The sequence below is a fragment of the Melanaphis sacchari genome, unplaced genomic scaffold, assembly GCF_002803265.2.
Source record: "Melanaphis sacchari strain LSU unplaced genomic scaffold, SCAv2.0 Contig53_pilon_pilon, whole genome shotgun sequence".
In the NCBI taxonomy this organism is placed as follows: Eukaryota; Metazoa; Arthropoda; class Insecta; order Hemiptera; family Aphididae; genus Melanaphis; species Melanaphis sacchari.
The window spans coordinates 273866-286232 of record NW_020271371.1 but is presented as its reverse complement, the minus strand read 5'-3'; the positions used below and the strand labels follow the sequence as shown (position 1 = coordinate 286232).

The following is a 12367-nucleotide window of genomic DNA, read 5'->3' as shown; positions in this document are numbered from 1 at the left end:
ACAGCATTAACAAACATACCGAGATAGCGTGTAAGAAAGACAGCAGATAAGAATGGTGTTGCTATCTTTTTATCACATAGTTATATATGATTGACAATACATTTAAATTCGTTGTTCGTTTAACGTTTGACTTTTGTTCTGCCTTCTGCGTTTCTCAAAGTTTTTAATAATTAAAATAGTGTGTATCTACTGCAGGTTAAGACTTAAAATGGTGAATTTTGTAGTACTTTTAATTGTGCTAGTCAGATATAGTGATTTATTATTGATATGAGATATAGATATATTGATTTATTTATTGATATTTCAGAGATGAGACACGATGATGAGATATCCAGATATTTGTGCTGGAGGCCACGCACCGAACGAAGGCCACCGCACACTGCTTGGTGAGCATTCCAGTTATCATATAGAGTTCAATGGTCTATGCATATCACATACACCATATACAGTGGTGTTATTACTCTATATAAAATTTTATTACTCTGATCTATATGTTTGTAGCTCGTATCAGTAGTAGCGCTCTCTTGTGACGTTGAAACGCAATTATTTTATCAATATTAGTCGAAGAAAGTCAGCTGCAGTGAGTCAGTGTCTGCTCGGTGTGTTGTATATAGTGCATTTTATTTTGTCGTCGTTTGGTAGTTCATAACAATTATTTGCTACAAAGCGATCGATTTGTTTTTCGGAGTTTAACGTTACACGATCTACGCGGTGGTGAAAATCGTGCGATTAAAAAAAGTAAAATATCTATAACTGCTTGCCTTCGAGCATAATACAGCAATAAGGTCGTTGGAAGACTGTGTATTTTTAATTTTTTCTGACCGTCCAATAGTCGACATGTCAAGCAACGAGGAAAAAGCAATGGCCCTGTTAACCGAAGCGGATAAGAAACTCAACTCGTCAAAAGGATTGTTTTCTTCGTTATTTGGGTGTGTGTTAGATATTCATGTAAATTGTTGACGGGGCTCGTAGATTGCATAACTTTTTTTTTGATTTTGGTAGTTGGTGGCGGGGTGGGGATTTTAGTTGGTCGAGTTGATAAGTTTACGGCGTAACCGTTTTGGAAAGTTGTCGACGAGTATGTGCTGTATTGGTTTTTTTTGTATAAGTGGTGGAAGGGATGCGTAAAGCGATATTAATTGTGAATTTTCGTTCGCATTTCTCAATTCTAGATAATTAAACATTTCCAAGCAGTTATTAGTTTCCAATTGTTTGGTAGTGGTCTTCGTGATTAGGTATTTTTTATTTTTTGGGAATTTATGTCTTAACAATTTTTAGTTATATGGAAGGAAAATCACACGTTGGGTTAATTGTTTACTTCAACTTCGTAACTTTTACGCCAATGATAATTTATGATTAGAAAATTTTCATGAGTTTGTTATACAGCTATACAGGTATACTTTTTTTCAATCCACATGTAAAATAATGGTTTGCTTTGAGGATGAAAAATATTTATCTAATATAGATAAATAATTACTTGACTTATTATGTGTAATGTGTTACATTTGAATACTGAATGCTTTTGTAATGATTTCCTTTTTAATTATTTATAGTTAAGAACGTTGATTTTGGAAAATTGAATTATTTATAGTTATTAAACATTAATGAATATCATCTCCCTTTTCTGTGTATTTGTTTACATAAAACAAACCTTTGATTAATTAATGTGAAATACTAGAATTTATGTATTAATGATCTTGAATTTCAAACTACTTATGATATTAACTTATTTTCTGTTAACATTGTTAATTTTCATTTGAAACGTGTTTTATAATTGGATTTTTTAATTTTAATTACATTAAAATATTAATATTTGTTATGTTATATTTAAATTATTTCTTTATTTTTATGCTTTATATATATATTTTAAAACTATTTAACCGTTTTCTATAAAAGTTATATTAATAGATCTTTTGAGGTAGGGAGAGTTTGTAGTTTCAGTTTTTTAATTTTTATTAATTGTTTTGGGATGACTTACATGTGCTTCTTTTTATTCACAAAAATCAAATAGTAATTAATAAAAGAGTTACTACAATTAGTAGAAAAATGGCATATAAAAATTAAAAATCATTAAATAACAAATTGTGTTACAATAAATAATTAAATTGGTGGTATAATTTTTTATAAAACTGTACCCAAATGAAATCGGGTAATTCATCTAGTAGGTTCATAAAACAAATAATTTAAATATCAAAGATCAATTCAATTGAAAGTGTCAATCTGTTATTGTATAAAAAACATATTTCTATTACCTACATAGTTTTTTTTTATTTTGCTTATTAGCATTGTGAATTATATAACAATAATTAGGCAATGAAAAATGAAAATTACCATATTATTGAAAGTAATTCAAATAATATAATTGGTTTTTTTAGTTGTTTACAAAAAAACAAAAAGTGATAAATCCAGAGATTAACCTAATTAGTATTCTAAAGTTTAGAAAATATAAAACTCTTTGTATACCTATACCAAAATATATATTATATAAGTAAATTCAAACATTTTATTTATATAATTTGTCTTATGATTCTAGAAAAATGAAAAAAAAATTTGGACAGTATGTTCCTAACAATATTTTTAATGCTTAACTAACTATTTATAATTAATATTTAAATTAGTTTTATGTATAAATATATATTATATTCAAATGTATTAATTATAAATCTAACCGTTATATTTAAAATTATTTGTTTAGGAATGTTTCTAAGGTAGAAGATGCAATTGATTGTTACCAACGTGCTGCAAATTTATTTAAGATGGCGAAAAAGTGGTCACAAGCTGGTAGAGCATTTATTTTAGCTGCTGATCTCAATGCTAAATCGGGCCGTAAACATGATGCTGCCACAAATTATGTAGACTCTGCTAACTGCTTTAAAAAAACTGATCCAAACGGTACAATTATATCTTTAATTTCTAGTACTTAATTATTTTCAATTTATTTGTGTGACTCATTTAAGAAAAGTAAAATTATATAACTATTTATTTTTTATTTATTTACTTATGTTGAATATTATCTAAATACTCTAATTATTAAAAAAAAAATTAATGGTATCAGCACATGGGGGTGGTCATTTACACAATACTTACCCCAAAGATGTTTTATCGTAAATAAAAGCTTTAAAAAAAAATATTTAAGTATACAATCACATACAAAATTAGATCTTCTTATGAAATAATATGTATAATGTATATAATTTTTATTTATTTTTTATGTGAGCATTAAAATGTTAATTCATAATTTTTACATAGGTATTACACTATTACCAATAATACTCTAATTGTTATTCTCATTTATCTAAGTATTTATTTTTCGTCCAACTGCTGCAATCATAAAATATTAAAATGATCATTTTTTTTTTTCGATAGAAGCCGCAATGTGTTTGGAAAAAGCTATTGACATCTATACAGATATGGGTCGTTTTACAATGGCTGCGAAACAACATCAAAATATAGCTGAAATGTATGAGACTGAAGCTGTTGATCTAGAACGTGCTATAACCAATTATGAAAAAGCCTCAGATTATTTTATGGCTGAAGAAAGTAAGAGTTCAGCTAACAAATGCAAACTTAAGGTGGCACAGTATGCTGCTCAACTGGAAGACTATGATCGAGCCATTCAGATATATGAAGAGGTATAATTATAGCTTTTATAAAACTTGGTTTCAATCTGTAAATGTATATTGTATATTATATTATTTTATATTATTGCATTATAGGTTGCTGGAACTTCATTGGACAGTTCTTTGTTGAAATACAGCGCAAAAGAATATTATTTCCGAGCGGCTTTATGTCATTTGTGTGTTGATGTGCTTAATGCTCAACTGGCTATGAATCAATACATTGAACGATACCCGGCATTCCAAGATAGCCGAGAATACAAATTATTACAGGTAAATAATAACAGTTTAATTTGTATTTTGTTAATGATTATAACTGATCATTTAGCTGGTTCAAGCTAAATACTATATATCATATTCCATATCAATTTAAATTTTAAAGTACAATCTTATTATATTAAATGTATTTAATATTTTATAACTATTTATATTATTATTTATCAAGTTTATAAAATTGAATTGTCTTAATTGGTAAATATTTATTAGATATTTTATTTTATTTATTAAAAACTATTATTTTTTGAAATTTTTGGATATTCTATAAAAAGTTGAGAAACTTATTCTATCTATTGTGTTGTTGTTTTAAACAATAAAAATGTGTATAATGATTGTTATTGCTATTTTTATAGAGTTGTCAAAGAACATTATTAAGTATTTTAGTATATTCCTTTTTCACGTTTACAATATATAACATACTAAAATGACTGTGTATTAACTAAAGCAGAAAATATGACAACATTGAAAATATATGATAAAACTTAGTTTAAGTTAGAAAAAATCTTTAGAGTTGCCTAAAATTTATTATTATTTTTTTTAAGGTGTTGTTAAATCACATTCAAGAGCAAAATGCTGATGGATTCACTGAAGCTGTTAAAGATTACGATTCCATATCACGGTTGGACCAATGGTACACAACAATATTACTACGCATTAAGAAACTGGTGAATGATACTCCTGATTTGCGTTAGTTTTGTTTATGAATAAGTACATAATTTTAAATTCCTTATTTTTTAAATCAACTCTCATAAAAAATAACAAAAAAAAAACGTGTATGGTGTATATTTAGAATATTATTTGTATATAATTTCATTCCTCACACAAACTAAAATTTTGAGAAATGAGATCTATATAATATAATGTGGCATTATATTTGCACAGCATATTTAAAACTTTATGATTTTGTTTAAGTGTTATTCAAGTATTGAAAATCATAAAAAGGACCTAGATTTAACGGTTGACTTTTTTTTGGTGATTACAAATTTCAGATTTGTTATAAAATGTCCTAATCTAGTATTTTCTAATATTTAAAAAATTAGCTTACATTCCCTTCTGTATGTTAAATGTTGATTTGCAATGTCGCTTGTTATAAGTTTGGTGCAGCTATCTATTATGTTTGACTAAAAGCACTTTGTGTTTGTTTGCTGAATTGTTTTGCACTAACAAATAAAAAATGTTTTCAAAAAAGAAAATTTAATTTAATGAAATCAATCATCCTAATTATTGTTATTAATTTTTTTTTTTTTTTATCAATCATATCGTATTTACATTACATATGGATAAAATATTCATGTATTAAAATTGAACAGCAAAAAAATATATTAATAATATAATTATTGTAATATAGAATGTCTAGATGAGCTACGTTGTATAGAAAATATCATAGGCTTTAATGTATTGCTGTAGACAAGTATGGTACTTTTACATGACTAATATTATCATATATTATATTATATTCATATTATTAATCAATATTGTTAATGTTAATTATTATTAATTTTTTTTTTTTTTATTGTAAATAGAATATTGTTACAGATTTTTTTTTTTTAATCTAAAATTTATCTTGAAATTTGTTTCAATATTATTATATGACTGTTTCAAATTTATTAGTTAACTATTAATGGTGTTGATTATGTTGTTTAAATTTATAAAAATATTATTATTGAATTGTGTACATATATGTTTTTTAAGTTTAGCATCATAGAATTTGGACCGAAAATAGATATTTCAAAAATTATTATAATAATGCACTTATTGTTTTCATTATTCCCTATTTATTATGCATTTATTTTTTGTATGATTAAATTGTACAGAAGGTAGATCATGTGTTGTATTAGGTATAGGTATTAGCTAAATTATGAAGTTACTGTTAAAATCAAAATTAATTACATGTTACATAATAAATTGTGTATACATCCGAAAGTGCTTTTATTGGGTATCTGTATGTATTGTATGTGTTCTATCTATATAATATTCTAATAAGTATTATATAAATTATCAAACCTATAGACTGATTTTAAGATATTCAATAATATTATAGGACGTAAACAGACTTATAGCACATTTTCAAGTACTAATAGACTGTTTTTTTTTTTTTTTTTTTTTAATAATTCTTTTGAACTCCCTGCTGTGGCTGGGGTACATTAACCTGTATGCAAATGGAGTGTTTGCTCCAGTCAGAAATGTTAAGGCTACTTATTTAAAAAAAAAAAAAAAATCATGTTTAATAATAATTATTATAAATTATTTTTTATTCTTAACATTATTATACCCATGATAAAGTAAAAAACAAAAATAAGTTACACGTTATCACTGCTTATGAAAAAGATTAAATGCATCAATTAAAAATATCAAGGTGATAGCTTTGGTAATGTTAAGCGCTTAAGTCAAAACAAATTTGTACCGAACCATATTAATTTACTAAAACGTTAGAATTTGTGTAGATTAAATGTACACATGAAAGATGTATTCGATTTGATTTTAGATTTATACTCGTATGTCATCACAATGGAATTCTCACTGTTTATCCGTTCGACGCAGTTTTTATGTTAGACACGCTAACTGCTTAAAAATGAATTAAACGTAAATCAATAACGTGTTGAAGGAATACCGTTATAAGCTATAACCATTAGAAATCGGAAGTTTATCTCGCATGTTATCACAACATACAGAGTACCTACAGACTTCGACTGTAGACTGCTATGACGTGCTATTAAATAGAATTTAAAATAAAAAAAAAACCACACGATCACGTCATATTCTGTTGCCGTACACCATGAATACATTTATCTAGTACACAATGCGATTTATGCAAAATAAACGTTTTATATCATAAAAAAAAATAATGTACCTGTGGCCTGTGACCTATCGCATTATTCGAATAGGTGATGGTAGTTGTTAGTTATTATTATACATTGTATTTCTTGTCCGTACAATAACAAATTTGATAAAACGCATCTTTTTAAATTTTAATAACTAATGTGTACCTAATCAACCGACAAACCTCTAAAAATAAAAAAACTAGTTTAAACATTTACTTGCTGTAGCGTCTAACATTATGCGAAATGCATTTTTGTACTTGGAATATTTAGAATATGTTAATGTCTTGAATAAAATCAGTATAGTAGGTACGCAATTTGCATTCAGAAGAAAATAAATTCATCCTAACCTAACCTACGCAAAGTCGTTAATTTCCACTACTCTGATTATTACATTATTTTATATCAATATTCATATCATAGGTATTTATGTTTTTAAAAAGATTTGTATCACTCAATTTATTTGTTGATTATAATATTATATTGGTGTATAATGTTTTTTTTTTTTAACATTTATTTATTTTATTACACAATCTGTATAAAAATATTGTTTAAAATAAGTGTTAGTATTGTAGGTATTTAGCGGCCTTAGTATATTATAGGCAGGAACGATCTCAGAAAAAAATCGTGGGGAGGTGTACCTAGTCTTCAAAATTGCTGATTAAAATTAAAATTTCCAAAATTTTGTTAATTATACCTACCTACTAAATTACTTTTAGTTTCATTTTGTCGACTGCAAATCAAATATTGCCGAGTAACAAAGTCACTTCAGTGTTGGTCTTGGTAAGTGTGTAATGTAAAAGAAAAAAAAAACAAACTGGGAATTCTCTCTGCTGTAGGTATAGGTAGAAAAAATAATAAAAAACGATTTTGATCGAAAACGGTGCACTTCTGCGTCAGACTATTATTTTGTTCGAATGATACTTTATTACCTAGAAGATTCGTATCAACTATTGGTAATTTATTTTTCCACAGATAACACGAGCAAGTAGCATTGTATGAAATAAATGTGCCTATTATTGTTACCTATTAACTTGAAAAGTCAATTATAGCCTATAGGTACCAACTTTTCCCGATTTCCTGGATATTTCCCATTATAACATTTAGTTTTTTTCCGATAATTTTGAAAAGTAGAGAGATGGAGTATAAAAAAAAATCGGGAAAACCATCACAACACTAGATCTCAAATTTGTTTTGTCACGGTTACTAAACTTACTATTGTATTTATTATTTAGTGATTTTTTTTTTTTAAGGTGTAAATTTGTGGTTGTTTTAAAGTCTTTCAGTACATATTATGGTTGCCTTCAAATTAATATAATTACTATAAACAAGATAACTCATGTTTTGCACTTAATAAAAATTGAATGTTATTTTTTTTAAATTAAATAAGTCATGTTTGTTTTTAACAATGTTAATAAAATGTCCTCGTCGTTATTCAATATATTTTTCTTTGTAGCCATAAATAAGAAGCTCCTCTAATTATTAACTATTACTTACTATTGATATATCAGAAACTCGAAATTTTTAAACCGACATTTTCCAGTCAAGATACAACTTTCAAAAGTATTTAAATTATGAACAATATTATTTATACCTCACAAACCTGTGTAGGTTCTTTGTAATATTTATTTAATGTTTTATATTGGTGTTACTGGTGTTAAGTGTTTAGTACGGTCGTAATTTAATGTTTTTACACAATAAAACTCATGATATTCATATTTATTGTTTTGCTTATGGTTAACTACACTCAACATCTAAGTGGTTATTATAGTTTTGTGTGGGTAAATTAAATATACATCAAGAGCAATCGTCTATTGATAAATTTTATTGGTTATTGTAATTTTTTTTTTTTTTTCAATAATTTATAAATGTGTTTTACGTGTTTCAAGCAAGTACGACAACAAAGAATAAATTGTTAAAAAAATAAATGTTTTACAGAACCAATCAATTAACGGGACCGAAAAGACCCACGTTAATAATTACATCGTTCATTGATACTTCAGCGATAGGTACGAGATGTGGGTGCAACGATGTGACAAACATTTGAAAGTTAAAAGTTTCATTGATTAATTTTAACGCAGGAGAAGCGAGATATTAGCTATTCACTCGAGTCCACTATTACTCCGCCTTTGCCGAGCGATTACTTGAAAATCTTAGACGGTAGGTAACACTCGATATGCAACAACTTTATCGATTTACATAAATAATCGCGTTAAAAAAAAAAAAAAAAAAATGTATCTCATATTTTACTACACACAATTATCGTGTACCAAGTTATTCGTACGTCGCAGACCTACTTATACAGTATTAGCGGTCGAATATTATAATGGGTTATTAAAAACAAATAGCCCTATTATATTATATAGGTGGGTATAGGTGTTTAAATTATGTACACGCTGGTTTTGCCTTAAATAAAATAACGTCTCCGAGATAAAATTACTTTAAAATATATTATTAATTATTATATTATAATTTATAATAGTGTCGTAGGTGCACGCCTAAAATCTTTAGATAAACCACGATAAAGTTGACGGCATAAAAGCCCGTCGTTATAATATTATATAAGGGTAATATTAACGTTATGCCATAAAGTCGCGCCCAAGAATGCCTATAAATAATATTTTTACGATCTATACATTTACTAAACTTGTCTCGTGCTCATCATTTATAACGACATATCAATATTATAATAATACAATTTCGATTCTCGGCTATGGGTAAACGTGAAATCGTGCGTGTGGGTTCTGTCATCGTTACGATTTTACGAATCAAATTCTTAACGCAGCTTAACAGTTGTATGTCCAACTCACGCCCCTCGAAGATCACAAATGTAATTTAAGTATACATTTTTTCAAACAGTTATTAAATACAATTATTTATTTAATTGTTAAAAAAACATGTTAACAATGACACTGATATCAACACGAAAAATGTGTTAAATTATTTTTAAAGTAAACAGATACTTTTCTCCGTATTATTTTAAAGAATATTTATTTTTGCGGTTGTATTACTTATATCAGGGACGACCAAACTTTCTATGGCCGCGATCTACTAATAATATACTTCACCTTTGAGGATCTACTTCGATAAAAAAATTTTTTTTTATTATTAAGTTACTATTATACCACCATAGTTAATTTTCGTGTGTCGAATCGCGATCGATTGTTTGGCCGCCCTAGACTTATATCGTATTATTAAGTATCTATAACATTGTCATGACTGGATGGTGGCACGTGTAAATAAATGCTTTTTCTAAAGTGATTATTCGATGAATTTTGGTCGAGATTAGGTTTAATAATAACAATAATAATATGCATGGCGTGTACTGAGTCATATAATATAATCACATTATTTTGCGGTCGACGAGGTCACGTATTTGGACTAAATATTATATACGACATTTGGTTATCATATTTTGTTTAGAGCTTTGGCATAATTCTAGTATTTGGCTTCGGTTATAGCCATTGTGTACATGTTTATGAAAAAATAATATGCATTTATTTGTCACTTTATATTTTTATGATGACGTCAAAACGCTGTTAAAACACATGCATTTTATTTTAATAATATCTTTTTACAAACATAGCAAACGAGATTTATCCTCAATGGACTTGGGCCAATATTGATGATTTGCGTTTATATATATATATACATATCATTTTTTTATGGTGCGTTATTATTTATTATTTATATGCATACGAACTTTGAAGTTTACGGAGTCGAGGCTAGTGGAGTGGCATCAGCTGACACCTAACCCTAAAGGCATATAAATAATTAACTAAATACCCATATCTGTTCAATATTCGGTGTGTTATTAATTATTGAATATTATGCCTATAATATATAGATTTTATTTTGCTTCATAGTATGCGGCTAAATATGTAAGTTATGAAGAAATTAAGGAAAAAAGTAACTTTCAAAATCACACCGCTATAAAATAAAGTGAACATCTTATTTAAAATAATATATATAACTCGCATTATTGCGTAAGTTATAGTATAATTTTATCTTCTCAAATAATTTTAGCGACTGTATTTAGAAAATCACTTCATTAAAATTTAAGAACTATTTGTAAAATGTATTGCAACACAGTTTATCGTTCTTTCATACTAAATGCGGTTGTCGATGTTTGAACCTCAATAGTCAATCCTAAACATAATAATATGTAATCGATATTAACTATTTTACGAGCCCGGATGGTTTGACTGTTACAAATGTAATTTTCACAGTTTTAATTTTTACACGTCCAACTTCAGAAACTGATGACCTGCGTTCAAACTAGCACAGTTGAACACAATATAGATGTAGCAACGTATACGTAGATTTATTTCATTTCTGGTAAATAGTAATAACGGTAGGTACACTATCCACTGAGTGACCATGTTATCGATGGTGGTATTGCGTATATTATATGAGTAGTGGTGTATATACCAGTTACCAATTTAATTTATTAATAAAACAAATTATGGTGATAATAATCATGATTTATCTATAACGTATAGGCTAAAAGAGTTTAAATGAATTTATTAAACATGAAAATTTGACTGCGTTAGTTTACTTCGTGAACCAAATCAGATTACTGCGTGTTATGTATATATTTGCTCGTGCTCAGTATTTCTGTAAACCTAAGCAATTTCACTGAGTGTGACATAAGTAAAATAAACATGAACCATTACAGTTTACATTTTTGTAATATTTTTAACGATTTACGGTTATACTAACCTAACCTACCTACGCGTCAAAATAAGCACTCCATACGTTTTATGATTTATACTTATGCTGTAACGGGTGTAGACTGTTTTGGCGAATCGACCTGAAATATAGTCTGGGCAAGGATTATTCAACTAAAAATACCGTAAAAGCGGCATGAAAATGCTTATAATATAAATTATACACTTAACATTTAATTAAACGAAATCATATAAAATATAAGTCCTATATATATAAAAATATTGGTTTAGATATTAATAATATAATTACATAGATAGGTAGTAATTTACAGTCAAAAAATAATTTCACTCGCCCAAACGGATTATTATTTTTTGGTCAAAGTTATTATCTTCGCGCAAACGACTACTGCCCGTTGTATCATATTATTAGGAGCATCGTTTCTAGAATGCAATAATGTACATTTTAATATCATGGATGTCTTTTTTTAAATAATTGTTACTTTTTATTGCATTTTTTTACCGGTATCTTATTGAAATATATAAAAAAAATTCTAGTACGTTTAATGTGAAAACTTTTGAGAATTTCAGATATTTTTCATTATAAAAGTTTTATACATTTTTTAAGTTAAATAAATCAAGATATTATGTTTAACTAATATCTAGTAGAATTTGATGTATTTTGAAATAAATTGTTGATATATTTTACGTCATCGATAACCTGGTAGAAATACGTAGAGCATACGATGAAAGGATGATTCTTTGGCGTGCATAATTATAAGTAAAGAGCCGAAAGATTGTTATCATACATTTTGTGAATTCATTACAAATACTAAATAGACAATAGTTATACAAGGCATAACTTCGTGATAATATACAGAATGAATGCATGATAACTGATAAGACATGCAACTATACGATGTGTATTAAATATATTATATTATATAGGTGCAATAGTGTATTGTAAATTTTTAATCATAAAGTAAAA

The 12367-nt window shown here is 27.0% G+C and overlaps 1 protein-coding gene across 1 annotated transcript; it reads left to right on the top strand.

Moving 5' to 3' along the window:
* The first annotated feature begins 554 nt into the window (after positions 1-554).
* Positions 555-4670, top strand: LOC112599569 (alpha-soluble NSF attachment protein). Its single transcript, XM_025346508.1, has 5 exons — positions 555-929; positions 2696-2892; positions 3367-3632; positions 3717-3890; positions 4436-4670. Exons 1-5 carry the CDS (start codon positions 838-840, stop codon positions 4583-4585), a joined length of 879 nt encoding a protein of 292 aa, XP_025202293.1. The 5' UTR covers positions 555-837; the 3' UTR covers positions 4586-4670.
* The last annotated feature ends 7697 nt before the right edge of the window (positions 4671-12367 follow it).

What these genes read in the sequence shown, in the direction of transcription:
- LOC112599569 (XM_025346508.1), top strand. Translation starts at nt 838, where the DNA reads ATGTCAAGCAACGAGGAAAAAGCAATGGCCCTGTTAACCGAAGCGGAT. An exon ending in TTGTTTTCTTCGTTATTTGG is followed by an intron (nt 930 to 2,695) that starts GTGTGTGTTAGA and finishes TTATTTGTTTAG; the next exon opens with GAATGTTTCTAAGGTAGAAG. An exon ending in GAGAATACAAATTATTACAG is followed by an intron (nt 3,891 to 4,435) that starts GTAAATAATAAC and finishes ATTTTTTTTAAG; the next exon opens with GTGTTGTTAAATCACATTCA.